The sequence below is a fragment of the Notolepis coatsorum genome (genome assembly GCF_963971535.1).
Source record: "Notolepis coatsorum genome assembly, chromosome: 15".
In the NCBI taxonomy this organism is placed as follows: Eukaryota; Metazoa; Chordata; class Actinopteri; order Aulopiformes; family Paralepididae; genus Notolepis; species Notolepis coatsorum.
Window position 1 is genome coordinate 13,216,310 of NC_140179.1, and position 18,482 is coordinate 13,234,791.

The following is an 18,482-nucleotide window of genomic DNA, read 5'->3' on the forward strand; positions in this document are numbered from 1 at the left end:
AATACTAACAGCAAATACCTGCACATCAGAAAAACATCAAAACATTTACAAAAACGAATGCATTGTTGCTTCTGCATGAAGCAATTTCAACATCACCGTTTTGTCTTAGTCAAAGTCAACTTTGTCATTTCTCATTATGTGCAAGACATACAGAAACATTTAATTGCGTTCCCACCTTCCCACGGTGTATATAAAATATAATGTATAACATAAAGTAACATATAGGACACAATGTACACACACAATTTGGGCTGTGGACTTAATGTCTGAAGGAGTCGACGGAAGGCTTCTTGTCCTCTGCAAAAGCATGCAATTGGTCCACTGATGGATACATCTTGATATTTGTCTAGTCTAGTGTGTTCATTAGATGGGTGAAATCCTCTTTCAGTGCCTCTGTGCCTGTTTTCTTAGGCAGTTAGCCTCTGGTATGCGTGCCATTAGCGTTAGCCACGCTTCTAGGCCTCTTTTCTTTTGGAAAGAATGATTAAAAAAAAAGAAAAAAAAGATTGTAATATTATTTTAAATTTTTTTGACTAAGAGGTTGGCAGTCAACTACGGCTCCTTTCGATCGATTAGTCGACTATTCGACTAATAGGGGTCAGCCCTAGTCTGTGGTGGCAGAGTAAGTGTGTCAGTCAATCATCCACCCTCATAATATAGTGTATAGTCTACCCATATAACTACATTATATGATAGCATGTACAATAGTGCTGTATACACCATATATATACATGTTTACTGCATATATAATTTGTGTGGTTGTAGAGCGTTCACTTCAATGAAAACCATAAATTCAAGGTGCAACTCCACATAAATGAAAATGTTTGTTGCAGTTTGTGGAAAGGAAGGGTTAACGCACACAGCAGTCTCCCGTCCACAGTCCAGTAGAACAATCGAGGTCCAGTAGAGAGGTTTGGTAAAAGGTAGGCTGGTAAAGATATGCCTCCTAAAGTGCGTAAACAGAAGTACAGGAAGTACCGGCGGCTACAGGCTTTCTGGTTTTGACAAAACAATTATAGAAACGTGTGAAGTGCACAATATTTCCTCGTTTAAGCCACTGCAACGGCTTTGCCTGAAGAATTTACTACATGACCGGGACGTTCTAGCTTGTTTGCCGACAGGATTCGGGAAAAGTTTGGTCCGTTCGGAGGCAGCTTCCAGGGGAAGTACATACACCGGAAATTCTACCCCACAGACACTTTCGGCAGTAGTGCTTTACCAGGCTTTATCTCACGGAGGAGATAAAACTGGGAACGAGGTTTGGTACAAGGAGACGGGTTCTCGGACAGCCCAGGGACGGGCGTGGCGGAGGGTAGTCAGGGGTCGTACACCGAGTGGGTTCACAGACAGGCAGGGGTCGTAGCACACAGCAGGGTACTCCTTCCTAAACAGATCATACACAGCAGGGTCCTCCTTCCTAAACAGATCATACACAGTGCGTTAATAATAATAATAATAATAATAATAATAATAATAATAATAATAATAATAATAATAATAATAATAATAATAATAATAATAATAATAATAATAATAATAATAATAATAATAATAATAATAATAGTCATTCATTACATTTATATAGCGCTTTTCTCAGACTCAAATCGATTTACAACATAGGGTTAGGGAAATTGCCTCCTTCACCACCACTGCTAGCACCCAACCTTGGGCTACGCAGGCTTAATGGCTGCCATTACACTGGCACCCGGCACACATCACATCACACTACACAATGGCTGAACGGCTCAGGAGACAGGGATTGATAATCAGCCAATTAGGGGGAAGGGATGATTAGGTGGCCTTGATGTCGTAGACCTGATTTGGCCAGGAACATCGGAGAACACCCTACTCTCTACGATAGGCGTCCTGGGTTCTTTAACGAATTCAGTCAGGACCTCGGTTTAGCGTCTCATCTGAAGGACGGCACTCGCAGCTGTACGGTGTCCCTCTCACCGTAACAGGGGCATTGTTACTGACTGGTCCAGAGGACAGAGTGCCCCCTGCTGGACAACAACACCACTTTCCGACAACGGCCTTGACCGGGGCTCGAACCGGTGATCTTCCGATCATGAGTCCGGAGCTCTACTCAAGTAGCCACGCTGCCAGCGTTAATGTTCTCTCTACTCACGTCCACCATGGATTAGCCGATCAAGGTTTTCCAGCTCTCTCTGTGTCTTCTTGTTCTCTCTCTTCAATCAGTGTGGTGACGAGACAGGTGTGGCGTAACTCCATATATGGACATCGGCCTGCTTGCTGTACAATCTGATTTCATCACCAGAACTCCTAATATGGGCATAAACACACAGCGGGAAACACACATAATATCTGCTCTCTATCACCTCTCCTCTCCTATTCTTTTTTATGGCAAAGTGAGGGTAATTTATGTCTTACAGTTACCCTGTTGCTAAGCTGACCATCCAATATATATACTGTAATAGCACTATTACCCAGTAGTACTCATTTATATATCTTACACCCAGTTTAACTGTACATTGTATGTTACTATTGCACTTTACTGTTACATTTGCACTCTGGTTGGATGCCAAACCTCTTTTTTGTTGTACTGTTATTCTGTATAATGACAATACATTTGAATCTAACCTAATCAGTCAACCAACCAACCAGTTGTCAAACTATTGTATTGATGTTGATACTGTCTCTCTGTCTCCCTCTACAGGTAAACTTCGGTACAGTGTCCCCCGTCAGCAGGAGGCGATCATGTTGGAGTTGTATAAGAATGGACCAGTGGAGGCGGCTTTCAGTGTGTATGCCGATTTCCTCCTCTACAAGACTGGTGAGTCAGACACACACACAAATACACAGACACACACACAAATACACAGACACAGACACAGACACAGACACAGACACAGACACAGACACACACACACACAGACAGACAGACAGACAGACAGACACACACACACACACACACACACACACACAAATACACGTACACAGACACACACAGACACAAATACACGTACACAGACACACACAAATACACCCAGGGGTGTAAAAACTACCCAGAAATTATACGTGAAAGTATGGGTACCGTCTCAAAATCGTACTCAAGTAAAAGTATCTGGCTAAAAACACACTTGAGTAAAAGTCAAAAAGTTTCTACTTTTAGGGCGGCTGAGTGGCGCAGTGGGCAAGGCGCTCGCCACTAACGCAGGAGATGCTGGTATCGAGCCCAGCTCTCTGCGTTGCTACCGGCTTGGCCGGTCGTCATACTAACACAATTGGCAGTGTTAGAGGGTGGGACAGCCGGTGGATGGGGATTGGACGTTGTGGACAGCGACTCCTACAGGTCGGTTGGTGCGCCTGTACAGCAGAATCAGGAAGTATCGGGGGCAGCGTGAGCCTCCCACACGTTACTCCTCGCCACTGAGAGATCACGCTGTACAGGTGAAAAGATGCGACAGCTGCCTCCTCGTGTACCGGAGGGGACACGTGATGCAAGGCTTGGTCCTCACTGCAGCCGACCAGTGGGAGGCATAGTCTAGCAACGTTCGAGACAGGGGAGGGGAGAATTGAAGGGAGAATTGGCGAGGCGAAATTGGGATGGGAGAAAAATAGAAAATAAGGAGAAAAAGTGGATACAAAAAAAAGGTTTCTACTTTTAAATGTACTTAAGTACTAAAAAGTTCTGACTGTCTATTCTTCTTTTACATTTTTTTTTTTACATGTGGTGTGTCCTCTCACTCCTGTTGTTCTGCTCTTCCGTCCTGTAGGAGTGTACCAGCACGTGACAGGGGATTTCCTGGGGGGCCATGCCATCAAGATCCTGGGCTGGGGGGAGGAGAACGGGACCCCTTACTGGCTGATCGCCAACTCCTGGAACAGTGATTGGGGAGATAAAGGTAGTAACTACTAACAGAGTCTCGTGGTGGATCAAGGTAGATCACTAACAGGGTCTCGTGGTGGATCAAGGTGGATCACAATAGGGAGGTGTGTAGTGGTTACGTCATTGCTGTTTCCGGCCGGTCCACCTCGCTTAAAATTGCAACGTATTTCCCCCATTGCTCATTTCTAAATCGTCTCGTTTAAAACAAATAAAGCATGAACATTTGCATGGTGTACCTTTCTGTGCGTATTCATCCACAATCTATAGCTCAACATGAAGATATTCGCAATTAATCGTAAAATAATTACGTCGAATTTTATTTCAACCAAAAGTGCTTAAACAATAATGTTAGTGATAGAAGGGAACTCATTTTGTGCAAAAATGGAAAGCTTGCCAATGTTCATGAGGCAGAATTGTTACAATAGCCGATAATCCATTTTCCCAATGATAAATCCCTATAGGGGTGGACCTTGCGGGCGGTCCAAAGTGACGTCAGACCACACCTCCCTATAGAGGGTTGCCAGCCTATGACGTTCCTGAAGTGCACTTGGATGACCAACATTCAGGGCTGTTTTCCAGTATGGCATAATTTGGGCCCCAATTAGAGAAATATTTGTCCCCCTTTTATTTACATTTACATTTAGTCATTTAGCTGACGTTTTTATCCAAAGCGACTTACAAGTTCTGTACGACAAGTCATCAGGAAGGGGAACTCTTACAACTGAGTAACAATGTTCATCAAACAGTGCTGAAACGTGGGTGCTGCAGTGTCGAGTGCATATAGTAGTAGAGATAGAAGTATAGTAGGAAGAGTGCATGTGTATATTTTTTCCAATTAAGATATTTATGACGATCTAATTTGGGGCCTAGATATACATTATGCCTAGTGGTAAAAAGCCTTCAGGTTATAACCCTTAAGCCCGGTACAGGGCCGAGATTCATATCACGCCATAAATCGATCAATACAGAACTTATTGATCTCGAATAATAATAATAACTTTATATTATTATTACATACAGGGGATTGCAGTTCAAAGTGATTTACATCCGTAAGAAATAAGACATAAAATCAGTGTAAAACAAGCAGCAAGAGCAAAACATAAAGTGGGATAAAATAATGCAGATATATTAATCAAAATCATATCAGAACCTCACGTTCCAATAGGCTTCTTGAATTTCTGTAATCTGTTACAAAACACGATAAAGATATAAAATCACAGTTTTTCACATTAGGATCTACTGTAACATCCCAACAGGCCACTTTGTTTATGGTTTGATTCAGTTTTAGTATAATAGAATAGAAATGAGCACATAAAGTGTTTTTACAGTGCAATAAAATTGTTCTGGATTACTGTTTAACAGTTCAAAGTCATCTTTACCTTCTGTTTGGTATCCACAGTTTAAAACCTGACAGTCTTCGCTCTTGCTTGATACCCACTTTGACCCTTCTTTGACCCCTCTCAGGGCGCAGTTCCCTCTCTTAATTAATGTTGCATTTCTTTTTCAAATGTAGCCAAGAGTAAATACCCTAACCCTGTCAAAACAGCAGTCAACGTGTATATTTTCAGCACTACGTTTGTTTACCAATGATTTTAATTAAGTGTTATTAGTGAAATATGAGTTTATAGAAATCTCAGCGCATTGAGTTGGAAACCGGCGCATATTGCTGCAAGGATTTGGCGCAGCCAAAAGTAATAATAATAAACTTTATTTGTATAGCACTTTTCATACAGAAATTGCTGTTCAAAGTGCTTCACAGGAGTATAAAATACAGGCACAAGCGAGCATAAAAAAGATAAAGAGGTAGCAAGGTAAGGTAAATCAGTTTTTCACATTAGGATCCAACATCCCAATAGGCCTCTCTGTTTATGGTTTCATTCAAAATTGAGTGTAGTCCTTTGAAAGAAGAGACCCAGGGCTTTTGATGGGCTTTCGAATTTCGAAAAACTACACTACCCAGCTCACGCCAGCCCCGATCAAACATCTGTCTGACGTGAAAAGAATTTTTCGGGATCATATCTCAAGGGTCGAACAAACCTGAACGTTATTGCCATAAAATATAATGTAGTTAGTTTCTTTACCTTTCTGTGAACGTCTGGGAAAAAAACATGGCTCAATCAGATGAAAAATGGCAGAGCTATTTATATTACAAAAAAGTAACTGTACTTACAGTAGATTTCTCTGCCATTGGAAAGAGGAGATTTGGCCCGATCCATAGATGTGTGAATTGGCCATAATAAGGTCATTTATAGGCCTGATATTCTATATTCATATTTCAATTGCATGTGTCCAGATGGAAAAATTCAGTACTGTATCTACAAAACCCCCTGTAAATCATCTGCCCTTTATTAATTTGCTTCGATTCTTTTGTACACTTGATCTCAAGAAGGTTGAGAATTTTTCACGTCCGGTCAATGTTAGCATGGTGTTATTCACCGTCAAAGATAAACAATTAAAAAATTATATTCTCCTTTGGTTCATTACAATTTACTCAAGCCTAGTAACAGACACAATATTTCTGAGACTGTGAATACATTCCCTGAGGTCTGTAGATGTCCCTAGATACCAAGAATATGCAAATGTCTCTTGTAGAAGTGGAGCAATCTTCCATTTACTTGTACTTGTATGTATTTTTAGGCACATTTTCTGAAAATATGGCTAGGGCTTAACAGGTTAAGTGAAGGTTGGTCCTTCAAGGACATTCCAAGAATGACGGATACATTATACCAAAACTGTGACTGTAAATCTCACTCTGAATTCCTGTTGTTATTTGTTTAGGATACTTCAAGATCAAGCGTGGGAATGATGAATGTGGCATGGAGTCCGAGGTGGTGGCAGGCATCCCACAGGTTATATCAGCGGGAGCGTCGTCCTTCTTGGATTCATTTCTCAGTTGTCTCGTCGCCATTGTGGTTCTTGCAGCCAAAATAAATAGGTAGAAACATAAAGGAGGTATATACTGTACAAAAAGGTTTAACCGAGTTGAAAATATAAAAAGAGGCTTTTAGGACTAAATATAAAAATACGGGAGTCACATCGTGGCCATGAGCGACTATTCCATCCTCGACCCGGAACCGGAACCCGGAAATAGTCTTATTTAAGACTCACCAGGACGCTACTGCAGCTCACGACGCTCCTGGAATCAAATCAACGGAGGATCTAAAGAGGCAGACCCATTTCCACGAGTAAATTCTGTGAATGATATCTTTGTTTATTAATAAGATCGACCTGGAAATGTTCTGTTAGACGACTGAAGCATCAAAAACAACTTGTTTGTTTGATTTGTGTTGTAATAAAACTGTCTGCCTCCTGTCTCTTCGTTCTTCATTGACATCACTGACATCACTGACCTACATCACTCCATGTTATCACTGACAAGTAACCCTTTCACTGCCACACTACCAAAGGGTTAACCCTTTCACTGCCACAATACAGAAGGTTAACCCTTTCACAACCACACTACAGACGGTTGACCCTTTCACTACCACACTACAGAAGGTTAACCCTTTCACTGGCACACAACAAATGGTTGGTTAACCCTTTCACAACCACACTATAGACGGTTAACCCTTTCACTACCACACTACAGATGGTTAACCCTTTCACTACCACACTACAGAAGGTTAACCCTTTCACTGCCACATGACAAAGGGTTAACCCGTTCACAACCACACTACAGACGGTTAACCCTTTCACAACCACACTACAGACGTTTAACCCTTTCACTACCACACTACAGAAGGTTAACCTTTCACTACCACACTACAGAAGGTTAACCCTTTCACTACCACACTACAGAAGGTCAACCCTTTCACTACCACACTACAGACAGTTAACCCTTTCACTACCACACTACAGACGGTTAACCCTTTCACTACTACAATACAGAAGGTCAACCCTTTCACTAACACACTACAGACGGTTAACCCTTTCACTACCACAATACAGAAGGTTAACCCTTTCACTGCCACACGACAAAGGGTTAACCCTTTCACAACCACACTACAGACAGTTAACCCTTTCACTACCACACTACAGACGGTTAACCCTTTCACTAACACACTACAGATGGTTAACCCTTTCACTGCGACAATACAGAAGGTTAACCCTTTCACTGCCACACGACAAAGGGTTAACCCTTTCACAACCACACTACAGATGGTTAACCCTTTCACTACCACACTACAGACTGTTAACCCTTTCACTGGAGGTTAACCCTTTCACTGCCTGCCACACGACAAAGTGTTAACCCTTTCACAGCCACACTACAGAAGGTTTAACCCTTTAACTACCACACTACAGATGGTTAACCCTTTCACAACCACACTACATACGTTTAACCCTTTCACCCTGTGTGTGTGTGTGATGTTGAGGAAATGAGAGAATCGATTTTTCAGCCCGCTTATATAGCGTGCATAAGTACACATATACTATCGATAATCTAGCGTTTATTTGAAAACGATTCATAAATAGGCCGACAAATGACAACGTGTCTAGTGTATTCGAGAATATTCCAATAAATGCCGTTTATGGGGGAATCTTTCTATTTTCCGAGAATTTTCGAGAGAACGATAGCTTTTCGAAATGCTATAAAAAGGATATGAACCGATTAAAAAACAATCCGTTTCGACAATGTTGACTGCAAACAAGTCATTGATAAGCGACGGGCAGATTAGACACATAGCCATAATTTAAAACATAGATTATGCGTTTTTAACGCTAACATTGAAGTGGGTGGCGGCATTCAAGGGGGTAAAAAGGAAAACACGGCCGGCATCCTAAGTGTTAAGTCAGACGCAGAGAAAAATAAAGCATCCAGGCGACACTTAATGACACACAGTCAACCATATTTATAAGAACGAAGAAATATAGAGTGATATGACGCTCGGCGTATTATCCATAGCGAGGTGCTAACGGCCCAAAATCAAGCTACTACCGCGTTTGGTACTGGTGAGGCCGGTGTTGGGGCCCCTCCACGCCAGGTCTTCAAGAAGTCCACGGCGTCCTCAGGCAATGAAAGATGTTTTCTCGCGCCGTCTCCGGTTGTGATGATAAGTCTCGCAGGGAACTGAAGAGACGGCTTGAGTCCTAGTTTGTAGAGAGGGGCCATGACGTCTTTGTAGCGGGAACGCTGCTCCACAACTTCAGGACAGTAATCTTCAAAGATTAGGACTGGTTTCCCTCTGTATTCCAGCGTTCCCCTCCTCTTCCGTGCCTCCCAGATAATCCTCTCTTTTATTCGATAGTGATGTAGGCGAGCAATAACCGCTCTAGGCCTGGAACCGGGTGCTGGCTTGGCAGTAAGGGCCCTGTGACACCGGTCCAGCTCGGGTGGCGTAGGGAGGACCTCCTTCCCTAGAATTTCAACCAGTACCTCCGCAAAAAAGTCGCTGGGCCGGTCGCTATGAACGGACTCATCCAATCCCAATATGCGAATATTAGACAGGTGACTCCGGGACTCGACGTTAGTTAGCTTAGCCTTTAGCTTGTCATTGTTCTCTTCTAGCGCCGTACACCTAGCCTCTAGCTCGTCCACCCTGCCAGTCCAAGTATTCAAGCAGTCTTCCACGGAGGTCAGACGCTCGGCATGGTCGTTAACCGACGTCCAGAGGCTGTCGAGTTTGGATTCGAGCGAGGCAGCGGACGCTCTGATTTCGTTGGTTAGGGATTGTGTAACTGAGGGGTACAATTCCCTGACTGTATTGATAAGTATGGTATCATTAAACCACTACCGCTTTATGTACTTTAACTACTGGCCACACAGTACATGATATAGATATGATGAACACTTTCCCACCATGAAACCAAGTCCACACAAATGTATAAGTCGAATATTTAATATATAGCAAAGGGTATATACAACGTTCACTTAATGACATTTATGATTTGAATGCACTTGTAAGGCAAATGAGTATTCGTAGGCAAATCAATATTGAATGTCCAATCTCTGGTTACGCAGGAAGCAAGTATACAACCTGGTTCTTTAGGGAACTATAGCGATGGTACTTAATGATTATAGCTGGATATACTAAAGGGGGTCCTGCTGGTTGTAAGTCAGTAGAGGGGGGGTTAGGAGAGCCGCCGGCGATATCCCATCTGGCCAACGATTTCTTGGGAGAATTCAGAGTGCTGAACACGGTGCCCACAGAACCTTGGTCCACAGATGAATATGCTTGGGCCCTCTTGTAGATGGTAGCTGCCGGTCCACAACGAAGAGACGTGAGGCGACCTCACTCGGGGTAGAGCGCCGTCTCACCTGGGCTCCTCTCGGGGGTAGTTCCAACACTCACCAGTGTTGGCTGTTATCCATGGCATAAATCAAAGCACCCAAAGCAAGTAGATAATCCAAGCCGTGTAGGGCTCGCCGTCGTCCGGGTAAGGTAATCCAAGGTGCAGGTCCACTCGTTCTCGCCCAGAACTCCTCGGATGAAAGCACCACAAGTGGTCTGCCCAGCCTGGTTAAGACTCTAGATAACGCGAGGAAAACGATGGGGGTACTGCTCACTTTATAACTCTAACCGAACGATGCACCATACATAATAGACTATTATTAACTTAATAGAAATACGTCCCACTCGACGGTATAGTGCCAAACTATGACAATTCAACTATTAATCCACACGATGTCTCAATGCCATTCTAAGGCCAAGTTGACCATACTGCACCACACGTGTATCGTGGGTGAGGCTTAACGTCTTGCCACTAGGTTGGAGGGTAAAGAACTAAGGGCTAAGGGACTAAAAGGAAAGTTCTACTTTACTTGCGCCATATATATATGCGCTGTGAACAAATAGTACCATTCGTCTTTCGGTAGACGTATTCCTACGCGGAACCGGGGCTAGTAACGACATGTTCGTCGGCACGATTGAACTTGAACCAAGGGGCTTGGCTGCTGGCGCCAAGTTCTTGTCCAATGAGAGAATGAAACTATTATGGGCTGTTAGTAGACTAAAGGGATATTCAGTGTATATGTACAAGGAATATACAAGGGATATCAAACGATATACAAATACTATTAAATATATATCCATAGATAAATATATATATTCGGTTTAATCTGATCCTTCACAACAGATTGCCTTAGCTCTTCAATTAGCCCAGCAATGGCGGTTATATCAGCGGGAGCGTCGTCCTTCTTGGATTCATTTCTCAGTTGTCTCGTCGCCATTGTGGTTCTTGCAGCCAAAATAAATAGGTAGAAACATAAAGGAGGTATATACTGTACAAAAAGGTTTAACCGAGTTGAAAATATAAAAAGAGGCTTTTAGGACTAAATATAAAAATACGGGAGTCACATCGTGGCCATGAGCGACTATTCCATCCTCGACCCGGAACCGGAACCCGGAAATAGTCTTATTTAAGACTCACCAGGAGCAACGTTGAAGGGCAATTCAAAGGCACAGGTCCAGGGGGAAGAAGAGTGAGTGAACAGCAAAAACTCCATGGGATGGCAGGGAAGCGATAACGTCTCGCACAGGATACCATGGCAGTACACGGCAGAAGAATGGTGGTGACAAGACGACCCGACAACGAGTGACCTGCAGTCAGCGAGTCCTCCCGACAAGCTGATTGGAATTCATCTCAGGTGCGTGATGTTAATTGACGCTGAGAAGCATGCAGTGCTGGGCCAGCCCTCACAATAATACTATAATATTAGTGTAGCCTAATCTTTACCTGCAACTATGAATAAAAACCCCATTGGTTTAAACAGAATGAATAGACACATAAATAAATTATAATAAAAAAATTATTTGGAATGTTGATTTAGAATTCAAATGTCAACTTTATGAATGAAGCTTCGAACTATTCGGTACAGCCCTAGACGTTTCGCAGACAACCAGTTTTCTGCCAAGAATTCACGCCCACCATCACAGAGCTGAAAAGACTGCTAATGAAACGATTAGGCCCAACTGAATATGCTAAAATGAAGGCGGCCCTAGGCGACGAAGACTTTAGGATGCTCCACACACAGTGGACCCATGCAGAGAATATGCCATGTGTTGCTCACATCATCAGATCAAACGTGAGAATCATTGAAGCTTTCCCACTCAAAATGTACATGTCGAAGATCACCGCCAACTCACCTCCAACTCAACATCAGCAAGACCAAGGAGCTGGTGGTGGACTTCCAGAGAGGCAAGAAGAGGTCGTCCCCCGTCTCCCCGACTCCCATCACCATGATCCGAGGGGATGAGGTGGAGATGGTGGAGACATACAAGTTCCTTGGAGTACACTGTGTTTTCTGTTATTATTACATATTCTCTGTACAGGGAGCGCTGCCAGCAGCCGGAGAACTAACGGGAGCAGAACTCGAGAACTACTAGGAATGTCTGATCACTGAGTGTCTGACTCCCACCTGAACTGCACGGACTACAACGCATAACGAATTAAGTATATCACGCCAGTTAGGGTACCTTATGTATACCGCACCTGTGTATACTGTATACTTTACTTACTCACAGTATATATTTAGATTCTAGTGTTTATTGTAACCATATTCATTGTAATGTATAATATAACTGATAGGGCACACAGACCCTCACCTGCACCTTTGATCACACTGCCTACTTTCTCAGATGTGTATATTCGTATATATGCATGCCTATATTCAGAGTTAATTATATTGTTTACACTGCCTATTTGGACTTTTCTACTGTACTCTAAATGTATTGCCTGTATTTGTGTCTTCTACTCTTACCATGCCCATACCTGTACCCCCCCTCCATGCTGCTATGATGCCTGAATTTCCCCAAGGGGATCAATAAAGGAATATCTTATCTTATTCATACTAATTTACTCCCAATAAACGTCAAACTAAATACATATGTGTAAAGTGTTTAGAGTTTTTGAATGTGTGGGAAATTATGTGCAAAATAAATCTGCATTGTTTTTTTGGTGCCCCTTTAACCCTTTCACTGCCACACTACAGAAGGTTAACCCTTTACTATCACACAACCGACAGTCGCCATCGGTTGTGTGATAGTTAAAGGGTAACAAGTGCGGCGGTGAAAGGGTTAAGCCCTTAGTTCATCCCTTAACCGTTAAGGGATGAACTAAATAAAGGTCTAAATCAAGCAGCGCATTTAGAATGTTTCTCTCACTGTTTTAATTCAACTCAAGCATTATATTGCTGACGAAACAACACTGGTTGTCATGGAGATACCCGGGTAAGATGGCTGGCTGCATTTTTTGTTCCACTGCATCAACAGCAATCGTCTCCTCTATTGTCTTATCTGTCAATTGTTACTACCTATGGACATTAGGGAATCAAGATCTCTTAATATTTTTTAAAATAAGCTAAAAACGTACCTCTTCACCATAGCCTTCTAATACACTCCGCTGTTGATTGTACTGTAGCACTATTTTACTCTGTCCATTCTATTGCATAATTTTACTATCTATTCTATTCTACTATTTTATTGCACTGTATTATTTTACTCTGTCTATTGCTTTTTATTACAGGTTCAAAACTGTCAGGTATTAAACTGTGTGCGTATCAAACAAGAGACTGTCAGGCTTTAAAACTGCGCCCTGAGAGGGAGGTTTGCCCTGAGAGAGGGAACTGCGCCCTGAAAATGGGGGACCCTGATGTAAACAAGATAAAAGGTATTTTTCTGGTCTGCGTCCCCTTAACAATTGTGTGTATTGAGCCGTACTGTATTGTACCCATTCTGCAATCTGTTAATAACATTTTCAATCAATCAATCAATCAATGACCCTATTGCCCCTGTGCACGCACTGCACGGTATCAATTGGGTCTCATTCTCCAACGCACTTACGACAAAAAGGGTTTTCTCTTAGGGCCATTTGATACATTTTCGGGGAAGACATGAATATAGACAATATATTATAATAGAATATTAATTATATATGTTTTATTGGGACGGTTGGTGAATCCCAAAATCGGCCCGAAAAGGTCTCAAAAAGTCCTTGGAGAATTGTAGACTATGTCCGGACCGGTGCACTAGGTGGCAGTGTTCAGTGATATGGTCCCACCCGACAAGAACACAGAGGAAGACCTGACAAGCTACAACCAAGGTAACTATAAAAGAAGGAAGGGTCACACACGTGATGAATAACAGAGTATGCTTTGCGTTAGCCAGTGAACAATGCAGCGCTATACAACGACGCGACGACTTCCTTCCTTCATTAGTGTCCGTGAACCCGGAACGCTAACATTATTCCCAGAGCCGCGTCGAGAGGAGCGCCCGGTGACACTACAACGTTTAGTCTTATTATCTCTAGGTTATTTATCTCGGTGGGTGGTGGGACCACCTCTAGAAGAGTACACCTTTACTAGATGTTTCTTTTCAAGGCAGGTCTTCGTACATCAGGAGTGTTTTGTTGTCATCCGTCACAACACGTCCGTCTTTGTTTAGTGTTTAGTTACAGACAGTCGTTGGGTCAAAGCTCCTGTGTTGTCATCATGAAGTCTTGTTGAAACATCTGATCTGACACCGCTGTCATAACAACAAGGTGGTGTCTGTGTCTCTGTCATCATGCTGCTTTTATCTTACCCGGAGCTCTGGAAACGGTGCTTGGAGTACACGTCCTCCAGACCGTGCACGGTGTTCGTCGGCACCGTCACCGCCGCACTTTACTACCTGTGGGGCCGCAAGGGTCAGGTAGGTAGGTGACAGTCCCGTGACGTCAGCATGGCTCTCCCTCGCGTGAATACCAAACCAAGCCGCATTTCTCGGAGACGCTCTCTGATTGGCCGACGCCTGTTTCTACACTGGTTAAGCTTAGGCACTCTTCGAAGTTGGTTAAGGTTAGAGTTTGTCTTAGAGGCTAGCGTGACGGCAAGTTCTTTCGACGGTTAAGCTTAGGCACTCTTTCGAAGTTGGTTAAGGTTAGAGTTTGTCTTAGAGCGTGACAGCAAGTTCTTTCGACGGTTAAGCTTACGCACTCTTTCGAAGTTGGTTATGGTTAGAGTTTGTCTTAGAGCATGGTGATAGAACGCCAGGTAGTTTGCAGGCTGTTTGGCGTGGAAATGGGCAAAGACACAGCTCGTCACCGATTGGGCAAACGCGTCAGTGGCCAATCGGAGAGCGTCAGTCAGTGCCAATCAGAGAGCGTCTCAGAGAAATGCGGCTTGGTTTGGTATACACGCCTCTCCCTCCAGGACGCGTGTATATTTTCCGCGTTATTTCTAAACCTAGCCGCATTTCTGGCAAGACGCTCTCTGATTGGCCGACGCCTGTTTCTACACTGGTTAAGCTTAGGCACTCTTCGAAGTTGGTTAAGGTTAGAGTTTGTCTTAGAGCGTGACGGCAAGTTCTTTCGACGGTTAAGCTTAGGCACTCTTTCGAAGTTGGTTAAGGTTAGAGTTTGTCTTAGAGCATGACGGCAAGTTCTTTCGACAGTTAAGGTTAGAGTTTGTCTTAGAGCATGGTGATAGAACGCCAGGTAGTTTGCAGGCTGTTTGGACGTGGAAATGGGCAAAGACACAGCTCGTCACGCGATTGGGCAAACGCGTCAGTGGCCAATCAGAGAGCGTCAGTCAGTGCCAATCAGAGAGCGTCTGCCAGAAATGCGGCTAGGTTTAGAAACAACGCATATTTCCCCTAACGTAGTTGCACTTCCGCGTTCGGTTTGTGCGATCTGATTTGCCACTGACGTTTTTTTTCAGCACCAATCGCGTTACTCCTAACAAACTGGTTAAGCTTGGCGACTCTTTCGAAGTTGCTCTCTTTCGAAGTTGGTTAAGGTTAGGGTTAGTTGGTTAAGGTAAGGTTAGGGTAACAGTCTGCTGGCACGATTGTTAGGAGTAACGCGATTTGGTGCTGAAAAAAACGTCAGTGGCCACTGGCCACTGGCCAATCAGATCGCGCAAACCGAACGCGGAAGTGCAACTCCGTTAGGGAAAATATACACCCCTCCAGCGTCAGACCGCCCTGACCCCTGACCTCAGGAACCGGTTCACTCACAAAACCAGAAAGACCCGCCAGGAGGCACTTAAACCCTTTCACTGCCACACGACAGAAGGTTAACCCTTTACTATCACACTACCGACGGTTAAGTGTGGTAGTGAAAGTGTTAACCTTCTGTAGTGTGGCAGTGAAGGGTTAACCTTCTGTAGTGTGGTAGTGAAAGGTTAACTTTCTGTAGTGTGGTAGTGAAAGGGTTAACCTTCTGTAGTGTGGTTGTGAAAGGGTTAACCTTCTGTAGTGTGGTAGTGAAAGGGTTAACCTTCTGTAGTGTGGTAGTGAAAGGGTTAACCTTCTGTAGTGGTAGTGAAAGGTTCACCTTCTGTAGTGGTAGTGAAAGGGTTAACCATCTGTAGTGTGGTAGTGAAAGGTTAACCTTCTGTAGTGTGGCAGTGAAAGGTTAACCTGTAGTGTGGTAGTGAAAAGTTAACCTTCTGTAGTGTGGTAGTGAAAGGTTAACCTTCTGTAGTGTGGTAGTGAAAGGGTTAACCGTCTGTAGTGTGGTAGTGAAAGGTTAACCTGTAGTGTGGTAGTGAAAGGTTAACCTTCTGTAGTGTGGTAGTGAAATGGTTAACCGTCTGTAGTGTGGTAGTGAAAGGTTAACCTTCTGTAGTGGTAGTGAAAGGTTAACCTTCTGTAGTGTGGTAGTGAAAGGTTAACCTTCTGTAGTGTGGCAGTGAAGGGTTAACCTTCTGTAGTGTGGTAGTGAAAGGTTAACCTTCTGTAGTGTGGTAGTGAAAGGGTTAACCTTCTGTAGTGTGGTTGTGAAAGGGTTAACCTTCTGTAGTGTGGTAGTGAAAGGTTAACCTTCTGTAGTGGTAGTGAAAGGTTAACCTTCTGTAGTGTGGTTGTGAAAGGGTTAACCTTCTGTAGTGTGGTAGTGAAAGGTTAACCTTCTGTAGTGGTAGCGAAAGGTTAACCTTCTGTAGTGTGGTTGTGAAAGGGTTAACCTTCTGTAGTGTGGTAGTGAAAGGGTTAACCTTCTGTAGTAGTAGTGAAAGGTTAACCTTCTGTAGTGGTAGTGAAAGGGTTAACCATCTGTAGTGTGGTAGTGAAAGGTTAACCTTCTGTAGTGTGGCAGTGAAAGGTTAACCTTCTGTAGTATGGTAGTGAAAGGTTAACCTTCTGTAGTGTAGTAGTGAAAGGGTAACCTTCTGTAGTGTGGTAGTGAAAGGTTAACCTTCTGTAGTGTGTGGTAGTGAAAGGTTAACCTTCTGTAGTGTGGTAGTGAAAGGTTAACCTTCTGTAGTGTGGTAGTGAAAGGGTTAACCGTCTGTAGTGTGGTAGTGAAAGGTTAACCTGTAGTGTGGTAGTGAAAGGTTAACCTTCTGTAGTGTGGTAGTGAAATGGTTAACCGTCTGTAGTGTGGTAGTGAAAGGTTAACCTTCTGTAGTGGTAGTGAAAGGTTAACCTTCTGTAGTGTGGTAGTGAAAGGTTAACCTTCTGTAGTGTGGCAGTGAAGGGTTAACCTTCTGTAGTGTGGTAGTGAAAGGTTAACCTTCTGTAGTGTGGTAGTGAAAGGGTTAACCTTCTGTAGTGTGGTTGTGAAATGGTTAACCTTCTGTAGTGTGGTAGTGAAAGGTTAACCTTCTGTAGTGGTAGTGAAAGGGTTAACCTTCTGTAGTGTGGTAGTGAAAGGTTAACCTTCTGTAGTGTGGTTGTGAAAGGGTTAACCTTCTGTAGTGTGGTAGTGAAAGGGTTAACCTTCTGTAGTAGTAGTGAAAGGTTAACCTTCTGTAGTGGTAGTGAAAGGGTTAACCATCTGTAGTGTGGTAGTGAAAGGTTAACCTTCTGTAGTGTGGCAGTGAAAGGTTAACCTTCTGTAGTATGGTAGTGAAAGGTTAACCTTCTGTAGTGTAGTAGTGAAAGGGTAACCTTCTGTAGTGTGGTAGTGAAAGGTTAACCTTCTGTAGTGTGTGGTAGTGAAAGGTTAACCTTCTGTAGTGTGGTAGTGAAAGGTTAACCTTCTGTAGTGTGGTAGTGAAAGGGTTAACCGCCTGTAGTGTGGTAGTGAAAGGTTAACCTGTAGTGTGGTAGTGAAAGGTTAACCTTCTGTAGTGTGGTAGTGAAATGGTTAACCGTCTGTAGTGTGGTAGTGAAAGGTTAACCTTCTGTAGTGGTAGTGAAAGGTTAACCTTCTGTAGTGTGGTAGTGAAAGGTTAACCTTCTGTAGTGTGGCAGTGAAGGGTTAACCTTCTGTAGTGTGGTAGTGAAAGGTTAACCTTCTGTAGTGTGGTAGTGAAAGGGTTAACCTTCTGTAGTGTGGTTGTGAAAGGGTTAACCTTCTGTAGTGTGGTAGTGAAAGGTTAACCTTCTGTAGTGGTAGTGAACGGGTTAACCTTCTGTAGTGTGGTAGTGAAAGGTTAACCTTCTGTAGTGTGGTTGTGAAAGGGTTAACCTTCTGTAGTGTGGTAGTGAAAGGGTTAACCTTCTGTAGTGGTAGTGAAAGGTTAACCTTCTGTAGTGGTAGTGAAAGGGTTAACCATCTGTAGTGTGGTAGTGAAAGGTTAACCTTCTGTAGTGTGGCAGTGAAAGGTTAACCTTCTGTAGTGTGGTAGTGAAAGGTTAACCTTCTGTAGTGTAGTAGTGAAAGGGTAACCTTCTGTAGTGTGGTAGTGAAAGGTTAACCTTCTGTAGTGTGTGGTAGTGAAAGGTTAACCTTCTGTAGTGTGGTAGTGAAAGTGTTAACCTTCTGTAGTGTG

General features: G+C 43.3%; 2 protein-coding genes across 3 annotated transcripts in view; both read left to right on the forward strand.

Annotated features, from left to right (window-relative positions):
• ctsbb (cathepsin Bb) overlaps positions 1-7,016 on the forward strand; it is a 32,838-nt gene extending 25,822 nt beyond the window's left edge. For both annotated transcript variants that reach the window (XM_084330099.1, XM_084330098.1), the window contains exons 8-10: positions 2,678-2,794; positions 3,738-3,866; positions 6,629-7,016. In XM_084330099.1, the coding sequence (XP_084186225.1) occupies positions 2,678-2,794; positions 3,738-3,866; positions 6,629-6,789 (407 nt within the window). In that variant the 3' untranslated portion in view covers positions 6,790-7,016. The remainder of the gene's footprint in view (positions 1-2,677; positions 2,795-3,737; positions 3,867-6,628) is intronic.
• A 6,820-nt stretch (positions 7,017-13,836) lies between these two features.
• Positions 13,837-18,482, forward strand: part of LOC311241674 (protein ABHD1-like) — a gene marked incomplete at its 5' end in the record, with an annotated part of 56,767 nt that continues 52,121 nt past the window's right edge. Inside the window, 2 exons of the mRNA XM_084330551.1 lie at positions 13,837-13,888; positions 14,327-14,475. Of these exons, the coding sequence (XP_084186677.1) occupies positions 13,837-13,888; positions 14,327-14,475 (201 nt within the window). The remainder of the gene's footprint in view (positions 13,889-14,326; positions 14,476-18,482) is intronic.